General features: G+C 51.0%; 2 protein-coding genes across 2 annotated transcripts; one reads left to right on the plus strand and one right to left on the minus strand.

The window, feature by feature from the left end:
- Positions 1 to 3,245: 3,245 nt before the first annotated feature.
- Positions 3,246 to 9,495, minus strand: NDUFB8 (NADH:ubiquinone oxidoreductase subunit B8). The gene is made up of 5 exons (XM_061572853.1): positions 9,334 to 9,495; positions 6,219 to 6,345; positions 4,083 to 4,182; positions 3,757 to 3,912; positions 3,246 to 3,582 (listed from the first exon to the last, which is right to left on the minus strand). The coding sequence occupies exons 1-5, from the start codon at positions 9,425 to 9,427 to the stop codon at positions 3,487 to 3,489; spliced, it is 573 nt and encodes a 190-aa protein (XP_061428837.1). The 5' UTR covers positions 9,428 to 9,495; the 3' UTR covers positions 3,246 to 3,486.
- Positions 9,496 to 10,705: 1,210 nt separating this feature from the next.
- Positions 10,706 to 20,122, plus strand: QPCT (glutaminyl-peptide cyclotransferase). The gene is made up of 7 exons (XM_061572854.1): positions 10,706 to 10,983; positions 12,425 to 12,571; positions 14,074 to 14,361; positions 15,455 to 15,625; positions 16,616 to 16,715; positions 16,812 to 16,928; positions 19,665 to 20,122. The coding sequence occupies exons 1-7, from the start codon at positions 10,852 to 10,854 to the stop codon at positions 19,811 to 19,813; spliced, it is 1,104 nt and encodes a 367-aa protein (XP_061428838.1). The 5' UTR covers positions 10,706 to 10,851; the 3' UTR covers positions 19,814 to 20,122.
- Positions 20,123 to 23,176: the final 3,054 nt, after the last annotated feature.

The following is a 23,176-nucleotide window of genomic DNA, read 5'->3' on the forward strand; positions in this document are numbered from 1 at the left end:
CTCACCACTACCAGTACACACCACTACTCACCACTAGTACACTCACCACTAGTACACTCACCAGTACACTCACCACTACCAGTACACTCACCACCACTCACCACTACTCACCACTCACCACTAGTACACTCACCACTAGTACACTCACCACTACTCACCACTAGTACACTCACCACCAGTACACTCACCACCAGTACACTCACCACTAGTACACTCACCACTACACTCACCACCAGTACACTCACCACTACCAGTACACTCACCACTACTCACCACTAGTACACTCACCACCAGTACACTCACCACCACTCACCACCACCATCAGTACACTCACCACCAGTACACTCACCACCACTCACCACCACTAGTACACTCACCACTAGTACACTCACCACTACTCACCACTAGTACACTCATCACCAGTACACTCACCACTAGTACACTCACCACTAGTACACTCACCACTAGTACACTCACTCACCACTAGTACACTCACCACTACACTCACCACCACTCACCACCACCAGTACACTCACCACCAGTACACTCACCACTAGTACACTCACCACTACACTCACCATCAGTAGTACACTCACTCACCACCAGTACACTCACCACTAGTACACTCACCACTACACTCACCACTAGTACACTCACCACTAGTACACTCACCACTAGTACACTCACCACTACACTCACCAGTAGTACACTCACTCACCACCAGTACACTCACCACTACTACACTCACCACTAGTTATGGACTTACCCCGTGCCTCTTCTGGGCATCTGTAAATAAGAGCTTCATAGCTTATCGGATTTCTCCAGTGTTCATATTTTTATTCTGAAATCCCACCGGCAATTGCCCCAGATTCGGCTCCAACAAATGGAATCGTGTTGTTGGTAAACAATATTTTAAATAATACAACCCCGCAAACTAATATCATGCCGTATCTTAGAATTTTAAAGTTAAGGGTCACCAAGTTTGCTGCCTCCTGTGAGCTTAAAAAATACCAATTTCATCCCGAAAATCCTGAAGCTCACTCACAGATCTATAGTAATTATTCCGAGTTTCTTAGCTTAATAGGCATTACTCGGGAAATACACTCGATTCTGATTCGGTGGCAGCATAACATCCTCTTGACCTTGGCATCTCTCGGCTGACTGCCAGCGGCCAGGCTGGAAATCCCACCTCTTTCAACCACTCCATATTTGCAGGCTTTGGTCTGAAAGGTATCAACAAAAATAAAGTTCTCAATGTAATCAAACCTAAATTTCAATTTAAAGCTTTCGTGACTGCAGGGATTCATCTTCTTGGTTCTTTCGGTAAAGTCACGTAGAAGGGAAATAATAAAGTAATAAAAATAAAACAATATGTAATAATATTATGGTTTATTTTTATAATTTTATTATTTATTGGTTCTTTCGGTAAAGTCACGTAGAAGGGAAATAATAAAATAATAAAAATAAAACAAACAATATATTATATTATTATATTATGTTTTCTTGTATTTATTTTATTATTTCCCTTCTACGTGACTTTACCGAAAGAACCAAGAAGAGTAATCAAACCTAGCCACGTGCAGTTAAAAGAGGAACGGATCAACCAGCGAACGATGGAACTCCAGGATGAGCAATTGGATGCACTTGCAGAGAAGTCCTTGGAATTCATATTCTTAGGTTTTTTTCGGTAAAGTCACGTAGGTAAAACATAAAAATTAATAAAAGTAAAATAAAATAAAAATCACGACGTTTCGGAGGCAACACAAGCTTCCGTCTTCAGGTGGAACCGTCACAGCCACGACAGCTGCATCAAGTAAATCTAGAAGTCCTTGGAATTCGCAGCCATCAGCCTCGGAGTAATCATGCTTGGAAGCAGTCAGTTGAGGTCACGCGTGTCTCCCTGCGGACGCAACAAGTGGCGTGGGGCCAGCTCTCCGAGTGCTGGACAGCGCCTTCATTTACAACGCCAACACCCGCAACTCCCAAAGATGCAAGACGAGCAGGCTGACCAGCCCATCGCGAAGACCCGTGAGACGGAATCGGCTGTGGGAACCGATTCCCCGGAGAGAACCAAGCAAGGCAGCGCAGGATGATGGCAAGAACCACTTCCCCCACGCGTGCCGCGTTGGATTCATCGATAGGCGCCGAGAGCAGAGGTCGCAACCGGGTACCCGATACCCGTACCCTACCCGGCTACCCGGCCGGGTACGGGTATCCGTTTGCGACCCTGGTGCGGCCGGGTACGGGTAGACCGTGAGTCACTGGTGAGTCACCGTTTGTCACTCATTTCCCAACGTCTTGTCTCTTCTCACAATTCAAGTTCCTAGAATCAACCCACCCGCGCCTGCAACATGGCTTCATCCCAGAGGTCGCAATCAGGTACCCGATACCCGGGTAGGGTACGGCCGGGTACGGGTACCCGTTTACGACCCTGGTGCGGCCGGGTACGGGTAATAAATCAAAACCCGTTTGCGACCTCTGGCCGAAAGCCACGCACAATCGCAAGCTTCGAGCCCCCGCACGCACCACTATAGCGCGGAAAAAATAGCACCAACTCTTCTACCTTCTCCGTCATCGTCGTAGCGCACTGGGACATTCCGTGCCGGCGTCAAGGTCCACATTATGAAAGTGCAAAAACGATCAGCAACGTACTAAATCCGAATTACACGTCGCAATCGTGAAGCGCTCCTGCCAGACGAATGCCCCGGGTCGCTCTTGCAAATGACACTCTCCTGATCTCCGGCGTTCCCATCTGGATAAGCTAAACGTTAGACGGAAATTTTGGACATGCTGTCCGCAAACACATCACACAGTCCAAAGGTGACCAAAATGTATAAAAGATATCGTTGGTCTTGAAAAAAAATAGCGTAGTGTACGTGTGCACAAGAATATAATCACAAATTAGTTTCCACAACCATATTTTTGATTTCGATTTAAAGCTTTCGTGACTGCAGGGATTCATCTTCTTGGTTCTTTCGGTAAAGTCACGTAGAAGGGAAGTAATAAAAGAAAAAAAATTATATTATTTTAGTATGTTTTATTTTTATTATTTTATTACTTCCCTTCTACGTGACTTTACCGAAAGAACCAAGAAGATATTTTTGATTGCTAGGCCAACTACTGTTAACTTGCTACGATTATTAGAATTACAGCAGGTATACATTTAGCATCACATTTATCGTTTTAAGATGCACGTAATCCACACATACTTTTGCGAGACGTATATAAATACAGGCGCTAACATGTTTCAGGTTTATTTTTTATTCGGCTTTGTATGGACATTACAACAGTTGTAAAACCATTTTTGCAAGAAACTAAATTAACTAATGTACTGATCACCATTACACGGTGAACGTTTGATCTAAACTGTCACATTGCATGGCCATTAGACATCAAAAGCATGAAGTTTTCTTTTTCATGTCTGCACATTTAGAAGTTAAACTACAGTCAAGTTTACATTGAAGTCAAATGTGCTGGTAAGAACAATTATATTGTATAGTTTGGCGTCTCGGCTTCAGGCTTCTTTGTCGGGTCTCCTCCTTTCTCCTCGTACAAGCCGGTGAATGGATACTGCTTCGGTAACTGCAAAACAACAAAGTAGCAGCCAGTCAGTGACACGTGCCCATTAAAATAACATGCGACTGTACACTTAAGGTGGTCAACGCAGCTACGCAAAATATAAAAAGCCAGCTGGTCGTGCGGAGAATTCATGTACTTTTGTTTGTTACGCGGCGAACTAACGACCGAAGCACACACCACGGGGCGGAACAAGGGAAATTGGTTTCCGAGCCAGAAGAACAGCATCATGCCTCCGATGAAACCAAAGAGCTGCTTGCACATGGTGTGCCAAGGCACCAGCAAGGGCGTCGTGTCCACTCGGTTCCGTGTGTACATGTCAAACTCAAAGTGCATCTGGAACAGTGGGAAGATAACAAAAAAAATACACGTCAAGACATGAACACACAACACGCACGCGCGTATGGACTGCACAGTAACATCTTACATTCTCTGGCACGAGTTTTTTTAAATGCAGCTTTGAGTTCCGTTTGTTTAACGCGTGAGAGTAATACACGAGCACCTACCGGCTCTCCCCAGTTACGTCTCAGATCTGCGGAATCCCAGTGGTAGCTTGGATCCTTTTCATGTTGCGACTTTTCCGGAAGCTGAGGATAATCGCCATACCTATAAGCGGGAGAAGCAAACTGTGCGTTTATATTTGTTTTTCGATTTAAAGCTTTCGTGACTGCAGGGATTCATCTTCTTGGTTCTTTCGGTAAAGTCACGTAGAAGGATATTATAAAATAATAAAATTACATAATAAAATAATTCTCACGACGTTTCGGCCACAACGCAAGCGGCCGTCTTCAGGTGGAGAACAGGTCTGTCTATTGACGCAAGTTTATAAAGTGCACACGATTCCAAAGAGGAGACAGTAAGACAATGCAGGTTAGTGATGAGACTGATGAGGTGTAGAATAACATGGAATGACTTACAAAAGCCCGTGCCATATTCCTTCACTATTTTTCTTTTAAGTTCTCCTCCGTGAAAAGATTTAGTCAAATTTGCAAAACCTTTTAAAATTCCACAAGGGATTCGGGACATTGTATACGTTAGAGAATGAAGGGGCCCCGATGTGGGACAGTCACAACATTAGTCGTGAGCTGTAAAGAGAAAGTGGCAGAGATATTCTTGCGAGGCGTTCACAAGACAGCGGACATGGGCTAAGTGGCAGTCGCGTATAACCACGAGGCAGGGATGCAGACACACGTAGAGGGTTGAGAGGCAGGTGCGGACAGGCAGATATAAACAACGAGAGGGTTTGCATGGATTAGTGAGAGATGGTGCGCAAAGTAGAACGGTAAAGAGGCACAAGAATTGCTGCTGCTGCTAAAGTTTTGTAGACTTCCAGGAATGTGCAGACCTGTATGTGTGTACCTTGGCATTCTTTCGCACCGCAAGTAGCCATCCGTGCTAATCGGAGGTGCGCGGGGTTTTAAGGACGACAAACTAAACACAAAAAGCAGTTTTAAATAAACGAGTTTTAAATCTAGATTTTGAATCCTGGGCGTGAATATTGTGGCCCTGGCAATATTTTCTGAGAATACTCCCAAGTGGTGATCACATAGCCTTGTGCAGCACAGCGATTTGTTTAGTTTTGTTAAAACCCTCCTTACTCAATCTCCAAGCCAAATGCTTTAGCAATGCTGCATGGGGTCATCCATTTAGTACGTATGCATGGAAGGGGGAGGGGGGGTTCACCCAAATGCGTAGTAATCTTGATTTGAGGCTTTCGTGACTGCAGGAATCCATCCTCTTTGGTTCTTTCGGTAAAGTCACGTAGATAGAAAATTAATAGATTAAAATTAATAGTTCTATTAATTTAATAGATCTATTAATTTTAATCTATTAATAGATATATTAGAAAATTAATAGATCTATTAATTTAATATATCTATTAATTTAATAGATCTATTAGAAAATAAATAGATCGATTAATTAAATAGATCTATTAATTTTCTATCTAAATTTTAATAGATCTATTAATTTTCTAACTACGTGACTTTACCGAAACCAATTTTAAAAAATGCGTAGCTTGCGTACGGAGGCTCTACTGACAATGCGTGCGTACAGGGAGGGAGGGAGAGGGGGGTCAAATTGACAGATTTTTGCGTACCTACTAAATGCATGGCCCCATATCTGCACAAAAACGACCTCTGGCTGAATGGGGCACCTCCACTTAGGGCAATTGTTGCCGTGTCGTGTGAGCGGCACGGCACGGCATCAGCAGTGGAAAAACGACCTGGCTGACGCCTCCTGGTTTATTTTTAAATCTTTTATATTAAGTTCACTTGCTTGCTTGCTTGCGCGCTTACGACCGTGCAAATCTTTCGGTCGTTTTTTAACCCACTTCCCGTGATCCAATCGAGCTGACATTTTGCACACAGACTCGTTGTGCGTGACAATTTATTTTCGTGAACAATTTTTTCCAAAATTTTCCACTTTTTAGGAAAAAAAAATTTTCATATTTAATTTAAAATACCATCGTGATATCAATGAAACTCTTACTCAAGAAAAACAGAAATGAATAATAAAATAAGAGCGATGCCACGCATATAAAGGATTTATAGTGAAATTTTTTGCAGCTGCAGCAGCAGCAGCAGCTGACCTTCCACTGTCGGAGACCGAGAACCGAGTGTCTGTCGGAGTGTCTCAATTACCCCATTCCGTCATCCGGGTAGGGCTTGTAGTCGGAAGGATGCATGTTGTATTTGCGAGCTGCGGCTGCCACTTCCTCCGGAGTCCGAGGATACGGTCCGGGAAGCTGGCTCTTTGAGCTGGTGGATGCTGTGGGGTGAGGAGGAACATCCATTCACGCAAAGATCAATAGAAATAGGTGAACTGCGTTTGCACGACACGGAGATGTGGTTATTACGAGTTCTTAACTCAAACTATTTTTATTTTAACCAGGTAAAGCCCACTGAGCAAGACTCTGTTATAAAGCTCTTTTTCAGAAGCGACCACAAATGATGGCTGAACGAAGTGGATTATCACGTGGAAATGTGTGGCAACCAAATCATCTAAACGCGTGGTGATGTTGACTTTAATGTGGAGGGGAAAACTGGAGGACCCGGAGAAGAATCCACGCTACCACGGAGATAGAGACACGCAAACTCCAAATATACAGCAGCAGCAGGCGTCAAGGTCGGGATCGAACCCACGACCTCCTGCACACCAGGCGAGGTAGTTAACATCTCACCACGGCGGCGCCCTCTCACCCCCTCGATCGATAACGTCCTCAATCTCCCAACAACCTCATCATCTCACCATCACCTTCCTCACCCCCCCACTCCTCGGCCCCTCCCTCCCCTCCCCACCTCCCCCCTCCCTCCCCACCTCCCCCCTCCCTCACCACCTCCCCCTCCCCTCACCACCTCCCCTCACCCCCCTCCCCTCACCTCTCCCCTCCCCCTCACCCCCCTCACCCCCCCTCCCCACCTCCCCCCCCCCTCCCACCTCCCCCCCCTCCCCACCTCCCCCTCACCCTCCTCCCCTCACCACCCCCCCACCACCACGCCCCCCTCACACCTCCATCCCTCACCACCTCCCCCCTCCCCTCCCCCCTCCCTCACACCCCTCACACCCCTCACCACCCCCCCTCCCTCACCCCCCCCCTCACCCTCTCCCCCCCCCCTCACCCTCTCCCCCCCCCCCCTCACCCCTCTCCCCCCCCACCCTCCCCCCCCTCCCCCTCCCCCCCCCCCCCCCCCCCCCTCCCCCCCCTCCCCCCCCCCCTCCCCCCCCCCCCCTCCCCCCCCCCTCCCCCCTCCCCCCCCCCCTCCCCCCCCCTCCCCCCCCCCTCCCCCCCCCCTCCCCCCCCCCCCCCCTCCCCCCCCCCCCCTCCCCCCCCCCTCCCCCCCCTCCCCCCCCTCCCCCCCCCTCCCCCCCCCTCCCCCCCCCCCCCCTCCCCCCCTCCCCCCCTCCCCCCCCTCCCCCCCCCCTCCCCCCCCCCCTCCCCCCTCCCCCCCTCCCCCCCCTCCCCCCCCTCCCCCCCCCCCCTCCCCCCCTCCCCCCCCCCCCCCTCCCCCCCCCCTCCCCCCCCTCCCCCCTCCCCCCCCTCCCCCCCCCCCCCCCTCCCCCTCCCCCCCCCCCCCCCCCCCCTCCCCCCTCCCCCCCCCCTCCCCCCCCCCCTCCCCCCCCCTCCCCCCCCCTCCCCCCCCTCCCCCCTCCCCCCCTCCCCCCCCTCCCCTCTCCCTCCCCCTCCTCCCCCCCTCCCCCTCCCTCCCCCCTCCCTCCCTCCCCCCCCCTCCCCCCCTCCCCCCCCCCCTCCCCCCCCTCCCCCCTCCCCCCCCTCCCACCCCCCCCTCCCCCCCTCCCCCCTCCCCGCCCCATCCCCCCCTCCCCCTCCCCCCCTCTCCCCCCCTCCCCCCCTCCCCCCTCCCCCTCCCCCTCCCTCCCCCCCCCCCCTCCCCCCCCTCCCCCCCTCCCCCCCCCTCTCCCCCTCCCCCCTCCCCCCCTCCCCCCCTCCCCCCCCCTCCCCCCCTCCCCCCCCTCCCCCCCCCTCCCCCCCCCTCCCCCCTCCTCCCCCCCCTCCCCCCCTCCCCCCCTCCCCCTCCCCCTCCCCCCCCCTCCCCCCCTCCCCCCCTCCCCTCCCCCCCCCCTCCCCCCCCCCTCCCCCCCCCTCCCCCCTCCCCCTCCTCCCCCCCTCCCCCCCCCTCCCCTCCCCCCCCCCCCTCCCCCCACCCTCCCCCCCCCCTCCCCCCCCCCCCCCCTCCCCCCCCCTCCCCCCCCCCCCCCTCCCCCCCCCCCCCCTCCCCCCCCCCCCCTCCCCCCCCCCCTCCCCCCCCCCCCTCCCCCCCCCCCCCCCCCCCCCCCCCCCCCCCCCCCCCCCCCCCCCCCCCCCCCCCCCTCCCCCCCCCCCCCCCCCCCCCCCTCCCCCCCCCCCCCCCCCCCCCCCCCCCCCCTCCCCCCCCCCCCCCCCCCCCCCCCCCTCCCCCCCCCCCTCCCCCCCCCCCCCCCCCCCCCCCTCCCCCCCCCCCCCCCCCCCCCCCCCCCCCCCCTCCCCCCCCCCCCCCCCCCCCCCCCCCCCCCCTCCCCCCCCCCCCCCCCCCCTCCCCCCCCCCCCCCCCTCCCCCCCCCCCCCCTCCCCCCCCCCCCCCCCCCCCCCCTCCCCCCCCCCCCCCCCCCCCCCCCCCCCTCCCCCCCCCCCCCCCCCCCCCCCCCCCCCCCCCCCCCCCCCCCCCCCCCCCCCCCCCCCCCCCCCCCTCCCCCCCCCCCCCCCCCCCCCCCCCCCCCCCCCCCCCCCCCCCCCCCCCCCTCCCCCCCCCCCCCCCCCCCCCCCCCCCCCCCCCCCCCCCCCCCCCCCCCCCCCCCTCCCCCCCCCCCCCCCCCCCCCCCTCCCCCCCCCCCCTCCCCCCCCCCCCTCCCCCCCCCCCCCCCCCCCCTCCCCCCCCCCCCCCCCCTCCCCCCCCCCCCCCCCCCCCCCCCCCCTCCCCCCCCCCCCCTCCCCCCCCCCCCCCCCCCCCCCCCCCCCCCCCCCCTCCCCCCCCCCCCTCCCCCCCCCCCCCCCCCCCCCCCCCCCCTCCCCCTCCCCCCCCCCCCCCCCCCCCCCCCCTCCCCCCCCCCCTCCCCCCCCCCCCCCCCCCCCCCCCCCCCCCCCCCCCCCCCCCCCTCCCCCCCCCCTCCCCTCCCCCCCCCCCCCCCCCCCCCACCCCCCCCCCCCTCCCCCCCCCCCCTCCCCCCCTCACCCCCCCCCACCCCCCCCCTCACCCTCTCCCCCCCCTCACCCTCTCCCCTCACCCCCCCCCTCACCCTCTCCCCTCACCACCTCCTCACCCGAGGCTGCCGCGACCCCACGCTGCAGGCTTCCCGCCCGCGGGCTCACGAGTCGTGCGCGCAGCGCGCAGCGCGAGAGCGACGTAGTCGCCATCGCGCTCAGTGGAGACGCTGCGGGGAAGTCTGCGGTGGCCTCTGCCCCGTGACCGCGTTTGTAAAATGCCGGCGCGGCTACGGCAAGCCGCGTGGGGGGGGCGGGGCGAGCGGGAATGACGTCACGTTTTATTTTCGAATCGTTAACGTGGTTATAATATAGATTTGACGTTTTCGTGACTGTAGGGATCCATACCCTTTGGTTCGTTCGGTAAACTCACGTAGGTATAAAAAAAAGTATTTATTTTGTAAATAAATAACATTAATTTATTTAAAAAATAAAAATAAATTAGGTACATTTATTTTATTTTTTATTTCTTTTATTTTTTATACCTACGTGACGTTACCGAAAGAATCTTAACGTAGCTATAGTTTCCGTAATAGAGATTGTTTGTTTTTGTTGTTAGGAGGGTTAGATCGCGTAAGTAATATATAACGTGTCGTTAAACCCGCCACAGGCGAATAAGCAAGGTTCGTCACGCAAACAAAACCTGCCAATTCGTTACTGGCACAGCGCTAACCGCTGTGTGTCGGACAGCCAAAGCCACAACATTTACAATCTGAGTTACGACGTTTCGCCACTAATTACAACCGGCTTCGTCAGGCGACGTCCAGATTTTTTGACAAGTCCTGTTGATGATGACATCACGTGTCAGCTCTTCTTGCGCCAAGTGGAGGGTGGGGGAGGGATTAATTAATGCGTTAATTAATTGTCTAGTGCGTTGCCAGCGCGATGTATAATTAGGATCGGGTGTGGGTACTTTATCTTAACGAACGAAATAAATAACCTTGACATTATGACGGTGACGTCATTTGCACGGGACGAGTGAGTGACGACACGCCACAGGGGGCGTGCGAGTGATGTCATGTCTCCGCGGGTAGAGATGCGTAGATGCGTGACGTCACGTGGGCTCTGAGTTTGAAGGAGACGCGGCTATGGGGCGGCAAGCCGCGGGGGAGGAGCGGATGACGTCATGTTTCTGCGGGGGATACGTGAGGACCGACGTCATGTCTCCGCGGGGGGATTTGTCGAGTGACGTAATATCACCGTAGGGGGGGAATACGTGAGCGGGTGACGTCATGTCGTCTGTGTTATTCGGAATGAGACGCGGCGTCTCCACGGGTGGCGGATGGGGAATACGTGAGGACTGACGTCATGTCTCCGCGGGGGGAATTTGTGAGCGAGTGACGTAATATCTCCGTAGGGAGGGATGAATACGTGAGCGGGTGACGTCATGTCGTCTGTGTTAGTCGGAAGGAGACGCGGCGTTTCCACGGTTGGCGGTTGGGGGGACGCGAAGTAACAACGTCATGTCTCCGCGGGGGGATTTGTGAGCGAGTGACGTAATATCTCCGTGGGTGAATACTTGAGCGGATGACGTCATGTCGCCTGTGTTAGTGTTGTAAGAAGACGCGGCGGTGGCTATGGTTGGCGTTGCTCGCCGCGCCGCCGGCTCCGCGCTGCTGGGCCTCGCCCTCTACCTCGCCGTGTCGCTCTGCAGGAGCCTCAACGAGCAGCCCGGGACGCCGCGAGCCGTCGCCTGGGCCGATCAGAAGGTAGCGAGGGGAGGAGAGGCGAGGCTGTGTCTGTGTGGGGGGGTGGGGGGGAGGTCGATTGTGTTTCTCCTGCGTTGGGACCTTCCTGGACGAGAGAGAGACGGACGGAGAGAGAACGTGCAGAGATAAGTCACGCAGGGGAGAGAGAGACACACAGACAGAGCGAGACACAGAGAGAGACACACACAGAGACACACAGAGAGAGACACACACACAGAGACACACAGAGAGAGACACACACACAGAGACACACAGAGAGAGACACACACACAGAGAGAGAGACACAGAGAGACACACACACAGAGAGACACACACAGAGACACAGAGAGAGACACACAGAGAGAGACACACACACAGAGAGAGACACACACAGAGAGACACACACACAGACAGAGAGACACACACAGAGAGACACACACAGAGACACACACAGAGAGACACACACACAGAGACACACACAGAGAGACACACACACAGAGAGACCCACAGAGAGACACACACACAGAGACACACACACAGAGACACACACACAGAGACACAGGGATGCGGAGAGAAGCTGACAGACACAGGGAGAGCAAAACCTGTTGCCCCATATGAATCCTTGCAGCAGATGTCAGTGAATATAAACACGTTGAAACCTATCTACGTGACTTTACCGAAAGACCCAAATAATATAACCACTAACACGGGACACATGATGTGTGTCAGTATCAAAGTATAATAAAAGATAAGAGTTGGGTTTGAGGCCCTTTCTGGCAATGCAACAGTTGTGTTGAGGTGTCCACAGACAATGCCACAATGATCAGCGCGTGTTTGTGTTTACATCTTAAACACAACTCGGGTTTTATTTGCCAGACGGGGTTTAAATACCTATTATTATTTTTTCAAACGCATTAATATTATTGGTCAGAATATTTACACTGGAGGAATCCGATGAGCAATAAAGCTCTTCACAGATTTCCCAGTCGTTTCACAGATGCCCAGTGGTTTCACATATCCAGTGGTTTCACTATATGTCCAGTAGTTTCACTATATGTCCAGTAGTTTCACTATATGTGCAGTAGTTTCACTATATGTGCAGTAGTTTTACTATATGTGCAGTATCTTCTTGGTTCTTTCGGTAAAGTCACGTAGACGGGAAATAATAAAATAATAAAATAAAGCATAATAAAATATTTAATTTTATTATGTTTATTTAAAATAATAAAAATAAAACATAATAAAATATTTAATTTTATTGTTTTATTTTTATTATTTAATCATTTCCCTTCTACGTGACTTTACCGAAAGAACCAAGAAGATGAATCCCTGCAGTCACGAAAGCTTTAAATCGAAATTTATATGTGCAGTAGTTTCACTATATGTGCAGTAGTTTCACAGATGTCCTCATCATCATCATCGTCGTCGTTTTTGGTGTTTTTTTGTGGTGGTTTGTTTGCAGTGGTCTCACCGGGCTAGCAGTCTCAACAGCAAGCAGCTGAGACGCATCGCGTCCCTGACCAACCTGGAGCGCATGTGGGACCACGAGCTGCGACCCATGCTGAGGGAGCGGGTCCCAGGGTCTCTTGGGAGCAAGGCGGTCCAAGAGGTAAACGCCAGAGGCCCGTGTCTAGGGCACGCGTCAAATCCGGGCGACCGTCCCGGGCCCCGCGCTTTGGGGGGGGGGGGGGGCGTCAGTTTGAAGGCGATCCCATTGGGTGGCGGGGGCCCAGGCCCACACGGTGCGATTTACCCCCCCCCCCCCGCTATGGACGTGCCCCGGATAGAAGTTGTTGTTGCACACACCTTACACCACTGACCAGAGCAAGTGTTCACACGCGGATATTTCCACGAAGCCGATGATACATCGATCGATTTATTTTGGAGGGGGGAGCTTATCTTGTATTGATATAGCACCTCTATTCAAGGCGCTTTACAAGGGTTATGAGAGGTACAATGAGGGGAGCTGAAGGCGATGCTGTGAATAAGGATGGGGAGGGAGGGAGGTTTTAGTAGTGGGTACGGGAATTACGGTGGGTACCTAGGCGATGGAGGCAGTGGCGAAGCTAGTGCGGGGCCTGTAGCATATGTTACAACTGGTACAATAAAGTAATTGTATTTTTTTATTTTCTATACAGCCAGATAATACGACAAAACGCTAACCTTAAACACTCAGTCGTTCATAAAAATTTAAGGCAGTATCGTACTATAGTAATAGAGCAAGTGCAGAATCACTGAACCGGAATTGATAGCTTGAAAGCATTTAGCGCGTGGCCCTTGAAAGCTACTACAACACGTGTTGTAGTAGCTACTACTACACGTGTTGTAGTAGCTACTACATACGTAGCTACTTGTGCTGCTAAGATAATCCGGCATTGGATGGAGGGAAGGATGGGCCAGTGAGAAGAGTTGGAGGTCTTGAGGGAGGAGCGGAAACTCGACAGGGGTAGGACGCTTCTCGCTGAATGTGGAAGTTTTCATCCCAAAATGTCTGTGTTGTCGTGTTTGGGTCTTTTGAGATCGCAAAGCACCTGACCGTGAAGAACATCTTACACGTGTACATTATTATTATTATCTCTGGCTTCAGTTCTTTCCGGCCTGAAGCTCATGGAGCAACAGCCTCCAAACCACATCCGCTGCACAAATCACGGCAGCTGCAGTTGCGGTTATACTTTGGTGGTGGTGGTGATGATGATGCACAACTGGACAATTCTTATCTCCGGTCACCGTGCGATATGTCTCGCTTTACCCCCTTGAGACGCCACGTATAGCCCTCTCGGGGGTACCCCCAATGGGGGGCATGCGTTCTACAGGTTAGGAACAAGTGATAGTGATGACAGGGGTTGTCACGTGTAGTGTTTGAGTTGCTTTACGTCCTTGCTGTACTCTGCCTTTGTTTTGCTTGGCTTCTGTAATTTCTCACTCGCAAGTGAGATTCAAGCCTGATCTCTTGGAGTTTCCCACCTGGTTCAAACAAAATAAACACAAACGTTTATTTTTTACCAGTGCCACTGACTTGATAGACAAGTACTGTCGTCGGAAGAAAAAAAAATAAACCGCTGTGCTCAGAGGTGAATGTCATTGTTCTTCGTTGTCACGATTGCGTTTCAGCACATCACGGGGCGGTTGAAGTTGCTGGCTGCCGGCTGGAACATTGAGATGGACTCGTTCAGTGAGCGAACGCCCCAGGGAACGAAACAGTTCAGCAACATCATCGCCACTCTCGATCCAAAGGCCAAGCGGCGGCTGGTCTTCGCTTGCCATTACGACTCGAAATATTTCCCCGCAAGCGATGACGGGAGAGTTTTCATCGGCGCCACGGATTCTGCGGTGCCCTGCGCAATGCTCCTGGACATGGCCTACAACCTCGACGACTACCTGAAGAAAACTAAAGAAAGCGTAAGTACTTGCGCCGCGGGCTCCTTTGCGCGCATTTGACCGCCCTTGCGAGTTGTTCTGCAAGTGCAGTTGTTCTTCACTCATTTTCAGATGGGGGGGGGTGGGTAGGGGGCAGAGGTCGCAAACGGGTTTTGATTCCTTACCCGTACCCGGCCGCACCAGGGTCGCAAATGGGTACCCGTACCCGTACCCGGCCGGGTACGGGTACCCGTACCCTACCCAAAATGAGTGACAAACGGCTACTCACCAGTGACTCACGGCCTACCCGTACCCGTACCCGGCCGCACCAGGGTCGCAAACAGCTACCAGTACCCGTACCCGGTCGGGTACGGGTAGCCGGGTATCGGGTAGGGTACGGGTATCGGGTACCCGGTTGCGACCTCTGGTAGGAGGTCACTTTCACCGATAAGACATCGTCAGTGTGCGAGGGCTGCCACGCATTTGAAACCATTATGGGTTTGACAGCAGCAGCGTTTTCATATCTTTGTATTGTCGGTAGGGGCCGCACTAAAGGCCACCGAGGAAGAGGCAGTGTTCATTCATTTCTGAGTTTTTGTGCTGATGAATAAAACTAATAATAGGTTTTTTACCCTTTTATCTGGCACAAAACAGACACCTTTTTTTACAAGGAATCATGTTTTCATTAACCACAATACCTGTCGTCAAAATGCAAACAAAAAACAGCACTCTGATAATGTATGCACTGTCCTTGAAATTGATTGGTCCACACCAGAGACAGCTTTTTTTTAGAGCCCAGTCTCACATGGTGCTAGACCAGATGACGCCAAAAGGCACGCAACTCAAAGACAACGCACCATCAGAGTATTGAGAGCTCGGGGTAAAGCATTAACATCATGAGACCTCCTGTGCCAGATAAAAGGGTAAAAAACCTATTATTATATTTTGCTACTGGCAAAGGAGGTCTCATGATGATGAATAAAACTACATTAATAAAGTGTTCGACTGAGTCGGCCTCTCTCCCCCTCGTCGCGATGGCGGATATCTGACCGAACACGACGTTGATATTCGGCAACAGCGGCTTGCACCGGTTCACCGTCGCCAATCGCGCGCACCGTGTTTATTTTCCAGGAAGGATCGACCCGCGCAGGACGTCACGCTGCAGTTCATCTTCTTCGACGGAGAGGAGGCCTTCCACGAGTGGACGCAAACCGACTCGCTCTACGGATCCCGGCATTTGGCGAAAAAAATGATGCGGGTTGGCCATCCGGCCGGAGACCCGGACACCACGCAGATTCACGCCATCGTACGTACACCCTCAAAGGAATGGTGCCGCCTCCCGTGGTCGCCCCACCGCCCCCCCCTTCCCAGTGATCTGTGGATCAAACAAATCACTCGAGACGCTGGTGTACGGCAGCAAGGGCGGTTTGTGCGAACGCTCTCGCAAGAGGTTGCACGTTTGGCACAAAGATCCTTCACCGATCTTCTTGGTTCTTTCGGTAAAGTCACGTAGACTTTACCGAAAGAACCAAGAAGATGAATCCCTGCAGTCACGAAAGCTTTAAATCGAAATCCTTCACCGACTTACGCAGTGATGAATGAATGTATACGTACGCCATGCCCTCCTTGTCACTGGTGTAGAGGGGGGGGGAGGAATCGGTTCCCTTGCCGGGATTGCTGTCTGTGGAATTTATCGGGGATGGTTCATTCGTATTTTTGTTGTACCCGTGTGCATCGCTGTGACTTGTCCAAGTCTTCCAAGTTGAATTTTGTGCTTGAGCCAGGCGAGGACGCAAGAGACCAGGATATCGTCTCGTCTGCAATGCTGACCTGGTCGCACCGAAATGACTGACGTGAAACGATTACAATGAAGTACACCAATTAAGCAAAGATACATCGGAGCAGAATCAACTGTGTCGTATGAGATCTCGAAAATATTGCATGAACAAACGAATGATAAATAATCAACTATCCTCATTTCAGCTGGTCAAACTAATAACTTGACTTGGGTAGTAAAATAATAAAAATAAAACATAATAAAATAATTCTCACGACGTTTCGGCCACAACGCAAGCAGCCGTCCTCAGGTGACTTTACCGAAAGAACCAAGAAGATGAATCTCTGCAGTCACGAAAGCTTTAAATCGAAATTTGACTTGGGTAACCCTCCTTTTACTGACGGATGGAAATCCGAATTACTTGGTTCAGGATCCATTCCTTTCGAAATGGAAATGCACAAGTCGCTGTTAATTGTGTTTATCTTTGAAATGACGATGCTGAATTATCTTCTTGTTTAGGACATGTTTGTGCTGTTGGACCTGATTGGCGCCGTGAATCCCGTTTTCGTGAGCCACTTTGAAAATACGGAATATTGGTTCAAGAGGCTGATGTCCATCGGTAAGGTGCATTTGATTTCATCGGTTTTCAGAATATCGGCGGCCGTGTGCCTCTACGCAACAACAAACTTAATTGCTGTTTTATCTCTCTCTTCAGAGCGACGCTTGCATGGTCTCGGACATCTTGAGGACCATCCGTATGAGCTTCATTATTTTCACAACCACCACAAGTCTTGGCCTGTCCAAGATGACCACCTGCCGTTTCTGCAGCATGGTAAACCGCCTCTCGCTGTTTATACTCGCCCACTAATTGGCTGGCAAGATGCTTCATTCGTGGAAAGTCTTTCTTACATACTTTTTATGAACTCACTCTGTCTGTTGTCGTTGCTGTTGTTGTTGTCGTTGTTGTATCCTCAAAGCTTCTAACTCAATTTTAACCCACTTCCCAATGCGGTATCGACTGCAAACTTGGTATACTTATGCCATACTGATGACAATACTATATTCTATCATAAAAAATATATATTTTTAAACATTCTTTTTTATATGTTATGTTTCAGCTTGGGTCTAATTGTCCACGCTCAAATGACGTTGTCTGTAAATGACCACGGTTCCTTATGTTATGGCAAGCTTCGGGGCCACTTCCTGGAGTCGTGGAGTTCTGCCATTACTAGTACATTTCATAAAAGCGTGTTTAAAAAAAAGTTTTTTACATCACATTCCTAGGCTTATACCCTAATACCTCAAGGGGTTATTGGATTGTAAGGTTACTTACTCCACACGTGACGGCCTTGTGAGACGTACCCAAGTGTGAATGCAGTGGCACATAGAAATCTTATTTTATATTTATAGAGCGCCTCGGCTCAAGGCACTCGACGTAATTTAAAAGCGGGAAGAAGTAGTGAGCTAGATGGCAGGGGCGTGCAAGTGCCGGGAAACGAGCGGCCGCTGTAGAGGGCATTTGGGGTCATGGAAGGGCTTATTGGAGTGGAACAAAATGTGCGGACAGAAACACGCGTGGCTCATTCAGTGGACGGGCACGGGCCCATAAAATGTCAGCTGTTAGTCAGCTTCAACGGGCGAACAGTCCACGCAGAAGGCGTATCGCGCCGTGTCGCTTGGGCAGTGCGAGCTGACACCCACGCACAACGGATTCCTCCACGTGGCAATGCTGGTATTGTACGTTGTAACGTCGGTTTGCTAAATACACTGGTCAACACACTTTTTCTGGCATAAGGTATTCCAACGGTTTTAAGGTAATTTTGGGGTGCTGATTCCAAATCTGGCATCGGTTTTTGTCTATCACGTCAGCTTTTTGAGATATCAAATATTGCATTTTCAATAAAAACTGCAGAAAAATATTAAATAAATGTGGTTATCTACATAAAATGATATTATAAACACACTATCCTAAAAATACAGCACCATATTTTATCACTAAAGCAGTCACTGACTCGCAACAACCTGCAATCATAAGTGACAAAGTTAATTTCGGGTAAAATCAATGAAAATGGGGTATGCCGATAGCATAAAAAATTAACCCGTAAAAAAAAGTTTTTCACTATAAATCCTTTATATGCGTGGCGGCGAGAGTCCTCTCGTCCTCTGGTTTGAGATGGCTGCCACCTATGGGTCAGATGATTGCCTGCCACCATTAAGCAATTGGTAATTAAATAAAATTTATTTTTTCCTAAAAAGTGTAAAATTTTGGAAAAAAAATTTCACGAGTCTGTGTATAAAATGTCAGCTCGATTGGATCACGGGAAGTGGGTTAAAAAACGACCGAAAGATTTGCACGGTCGTAAGCGCGCAAGCAAGCAAGCAAGTGAACTTAATATAAAGTATTTAAAAATGAGATGTGATAGAGCAAATCTGAGATCAGATTTGGAATCAGCACCCTGAAATTAGTCTAAAACAGCTGCAAAAGTCCAGGCCAGAAAAAAATGTTTATTTTTTTGTTGACCAGTGTTATCGATCCTAATTATTTCAGTTTTTTTTACTTCCCGTCACCTTGCAACGTTGCCTGTCACGTGCGCACCTCCCCTCCCGATGACGCCACTGTGTGATGTCATGCTCCGATCATACATGTCCTGCACATGGCTGCCCTCCCACCCATCATATCGGGTCATCGCGCCTGTGTGTGACGTGTGACGTTATCCCACGGAGTGGCTTGTGAACGTAACATCATTATTATCATTATTGCTAACTGAATACTTGCAAGGGCCCAGCATTAACATCCACACGCACTCACTCAAGGAGCTCACCACCAGACCTTCGTTGGGCTCCAATGGGGAGACGTTTATTTTCCTCGTGTCACAGGGCGAGATAATTCGGCCTCTTTTGGGCAACATTCAGTGAAGTTACGTAAGGTGCGAAAGAAGTTCAACGCACTTGCGTACGACATCAGAGGAACGTGTTTCAAACCACACTGCGGGCTGAGACCCGTGTCTACGGACAAAGCCAGCCCCACCAGAGCCCCACCAGAGCCCCGAAGCCCTGTCCACACCTAATTTTATCATCTCTTCACATTAATTGGTGTTGATGGCAATGATATTAGGTTTTTTTTTGGCTAGCCATCGAACCAAGACGGGTCACCGCATCGCGCGCTTTCAGATGCACTTTGGCGGCCGTCTGGAATGCTCTTCCTTCCGATATTAGAAAGTCACTGGAGCTACGCACTTTTAAATCATCTAGGTTTGAAAACTCATTTCTTTAGAACTGCTTTTTGTGTTTAGTTTGTTTTCTTTCTCGCGCACCTCCGATTAGCACGGTTGGTTACGTACGGTTAGAAAGAAGTTCAACATACGTACAACCTTTCCCAAGCCTTCCACATCCTCTCCTCCAACATCCCCTACCAACAGACCGAAGCGATGTCAACCCCGCCCCCCGGCTCCTTCACAAGGACAGACGCGTGTTGGAAATAATTTACAGAGTCAATGCCATAGCTTCCTTGCCGGCTTTAAAAAAAACTGACACCACCACCACCACGTGTTTTTTGCTGTGATTGCAGGTGTCCCCGTGCTGCATCTCATATCCACTCCCTTCCCACACGTTTGGCACACGCTGGACGACAACGAAGAAAACCTTCACCGTCCCACAATCAACAACCTCAACAAAATCCTGCACGTGTTTGTAACCGAGTACCTAAAGTTCTTGTAATTCACTTTTCATAACGCCGACCAACAACACGGTTGTGTTTGTGTCTAATCATCGATTGTGGACATTCCAAAACGTAAAACGTGTGGTCCATTTTAATTGCAAATCGATATTTTTTATGACTTTAAATGTCATGCATGGCAGCGTATATATCTAAAGTTGTTGTGCGCACTTAATAATTCCAATGTAATCTTCACGCTTTGCCGTGATCGTACTGTGCACTTAATTGGCGTTGCACATTCTTGCTGGAAATGTTCTATTTTGTCAATGATGTCTATTGTCAGTAAAGTTTTTTTCTTACGGCGTTGTGCATCCCTCGACTTGCGTTTCTCATTCCTGGCGAATTGTTATTCTCTTCACGCAGACCGCCAATTTGTATTCAAAACAGCATTCAAGAGCGACTGGAAACGCGGCTTTTCACAAATGTAGCCGAGCGCTGGTGGTGGTGGACACGCACGCGCGTTGCCTGTAATCCGGCACTCCGGAAGTGAGAGGTCTGTGGATCGCACGAATGTTGCGCAACTCCCCTTCCCCTGGGCATCGAGGAGCCACAAGGCCAATGTGGTAGAGTAACGTCGTAGCTGGCAACCCATCACGGTTTACCCCGGATTCTTATACAGGGGAAATTGAGTTTTCAGGTCCATACAGCGTACAGCCGTTTCAATACGGGCAAGAACTGCAGGTCAGAGGTCGCAATCGGGTACCCGATACCCGTACCCTACCCGATACCCGTACCCTACCGGATACCCGGTACCCGTTTGCGACCCTGGTGCGGCCGGATATGGGTACGGGTAAGGAATCATTTCCTATAAATATGCTAAATTCCTCTTGATATGCAAATTATTTTGTCAAGGCACTCTTCGCCCCTCCATCCCAGCTTAAATAGTCGCTCCAAGCCTGGGGCTTGTCATTCAGGACGCTGTCTTCCCGACAGACCTGGTCTTCCACCTGAGGACGGCTGCTTGCGTAGTGGCCGAAACGTCGTGAGAATTATTTTATTATGTTTTATTTTTATTATTTTATTACTTCCCTTCTACGTGACTTTACCGAAAGAACCAAGAAGATGAATCAAAACCCGTTTGCGACCTCTGCTGCAGGTTGATGGGTTTCAGCCCGGCCGCCAGTAACGACACGGCACGCGCCGTAACATCACGTTTAGTTTTGGGTTAAAATCAATTTGTAGCCTCGCGTTATGTCGACGCCGATGTCAGCGGTGGGTGGGCCCACGGGGACGCTCCCAAGTGACCTCAGAAGTAGTTCTGTGATACCCACAATTTGCGGGTCAATGGAGGAGCACGTGGATTGGCAGGTTAGAGACATCATGTGAGCTCCAGTCGTGAGTGGACACGGGCAGCACGCGTCATGGCCAGGCCGATTCGGAAAAATAAGTGAATGCCTCGGTGGGTTTTGCCTGGTAGGATGGGGACGGTGTCGTTGTATCGGTATGTTTGTTGTGGTCACGGTCTTAGGGGCCGTCCATAAATGACGTCACGCACCTTTAAGTTTCAGTTTATTTGGTATAGCCCTCTTGAATCGGGTGCATCCGCAACAAAAAACTTAAACATGAACAAGAAAACATCTTAAAGTGACTATACGCAAACAGAAAAATCCAGGAAAAAACTGCAAAGTCTTCCAGAAAAAAGCACCGTACACCAACGCTCTGTGCAAAAATCCCAGTGGGATGCAAGTCAAACAACAACAACAACCACAAGACAACTTAGATTCAGGCCATCAGTCGAACTCCGTACTACAACAAACAAACATGGCCAAACCAAAAAACTTGTCGAAATCACCAAAATAAAGCCATTATAGCAATGTAACATTGATCATAGGAACTGTGACCTGGGGAGGGGGTCAGACATTTGTGACGATGTGTGACGAGAGGGGGGGGGGTCGGTGAGAAACGTGACGTCACATCAAAATGCGCAACTTTAAATAAATATAGACAACACGTTCTTCTTAATTAAATAGACTTTAATAAATGTTTTCTCCTACAACATCAGTGCAGCGGCACATTAAATACGCACTACAATGACAATAGTTTAAATCGATTTAAAGCATATTCTTGGTTCTTTCGGTAAAGTCACGTAGAAGGGAAATAATAAAAAGAAAACAATTAAATTCTCACGACGTTTCGACTGCAACACAAGCAATCATCATCAGGTGTGAAAACCACAGCAAGAACATTTGAAAAAAGTGGCGGTTTTTTCTTAATATTAAGAAAAAAACACCACTTTTTTCTTTTTGTTTTAAATGTATTTTTTTTTTAAATTGTACTTTTATTATTTCCCTTCTACGTGACTTTACCGAAAGAACCAAGCATATGAATCCCTGCAGTCACAAAAGCTTTAAATCGAGATTTAAAGCATGTTTTATGTTTTTTGGGTGGGGGGGGTCAGAGCTTTGTGACGTCATATTTGAGGAGGGGGGGGGGTCAAAAATCGTCCAAAATCGCGTGACGTCATTTATGGACGGCCCCTTACCCGTCCCTACTGGACATCTGTGAAAAAGAGCTTTGGAGCTTATCGGATTCCTCCTCCAGTACAAATAAATATTCTGATTCAAGAATAATGACTGGGGTGGGGGCTTCACCCAGCAGCGTATCGTGGCTGGTGATGACAGAGATTTCAGATTTGGGTCGGGGAATCGATTCCAGAGATCGATTCTGTTTGAGACGCGACACGAAGTCGATTCCAATTTCAGGATCAATTCCCCCCCCCCAATCTCGGAATCGACCATCCCAAGTTTCAGGTGAGATGGGGTGGGGTGGGGGGTGATGCGAGCTGGTACGCTTGCTACTGTTGGGCGCTACCACCTGCGTCGCAAAGAGTGGGGGGGGAGGAGGGTGCTACCATCTGTGTTGCTGGGAGAAGGGGGTTAGCTGATGACGTTTTTCTGGGCGCTACCATCTGCGTCGCTGGGAGGGGGGCGGTTTGCTGGTGGAGTTGTGTGAAAACTCCTGGAAATATGTGAAAAATAGCTTCGTAACTCATTGCATTCCTCCAGCATAAATACATATGTTGATTCTGTGTTGCCGGGCGCTACCACCTGTGTCGCTGGGAGAGGGGTGAAGTGTTATTGGTGGAGTTGTATTTCTAGGCGCTACCACCTGTGTCGCTGGGAGGGGGGTGATGGGTTGCTGCTGGAGTTGTATTGTTGGGAGCTACCACCTGTGTCGCTGGGAGTGGGGGGGGAGGTTGCATTTCTAGGCGCTACCACCTGTGTCGCTGGGAGAGGGGTGATGGATTATTTCTGGGCGCTACCATCTGTGCCGCTGGTAGAGGGGTGTTGCTTTACTGATGAGTTGTGTTGCCGGGCGCTACCACCTGTGCCGCTGGGAGAGGGGTGAAGTGGTCTTGTTGGGCG

The sequence above is a fragment of the Lethenteron reissneri genome, chromosome 51 (assembly GCF_015708825.2).
Source record: "Lethenteron reissneri isolate LAM-NWPU_2019-01 chromosome 51, ASM1570882v1, whole genome shotgun sequence".
Lineage (NCBI taxonomy): Eukaryota > Metazoa > Chordata > Hyperoartia > Petromyzontiformes > Petromyzontidae > Lethenteron > Lethenteron reissneri.

What these genes read in the sequence shown, in the direction of transcription:
- NDUFB8 (XM_061572853.1), bottom strand. Translation starts at nt 9,427, where the DNA reads ATGGCGACTACGTCGCTCTCGCGCTGCGCGCTGCGCGCACGACTCGTG. An exon ending in TGGGGTCGCGGCAGCCTCGG is followed by an intron (nt 6,346 to 9,333) that starts GTGAGGAGGTGG and finishes CTCACCCCACAG; the next exon opens with CATCCACCAGCTCAAAGAGC. An exon ending in TACCCGGATGACGGAATGGG is followed by an intron (nt 4,183 to 6,218) that starts GTAATTGAGACA and finishes TCCCGCTTATAG; the next exon opens with GTATGGCGATTATCCTCAGC.
- QPCT (XM_061572854.1), top strand. Translation starts at nt 10,852, where the DNA reads ATGGTTGGCGTTGCTCGCCGCGCCGCCGGCTCCGCGCTGCTGGGCCTC. An exon ending in TCGCCTGGGCCGATCAGAAG is followed by an intron (nt 10,984 to 12,424) that starts GTAGCGAGGGGA and finishes GTTTGTTTGCAG; the next exon opens with TGGTCTCACCGGGCTAGCAG. An exon ending in CCACGCAGATTCACGCCATC is followed by an intron (nt 15,626 to 16,615) that starts GTACGTACACCC and finishes CTTCTTGTTTAG; the next exon opens with GACATGTTTGTGCTGTTGGA.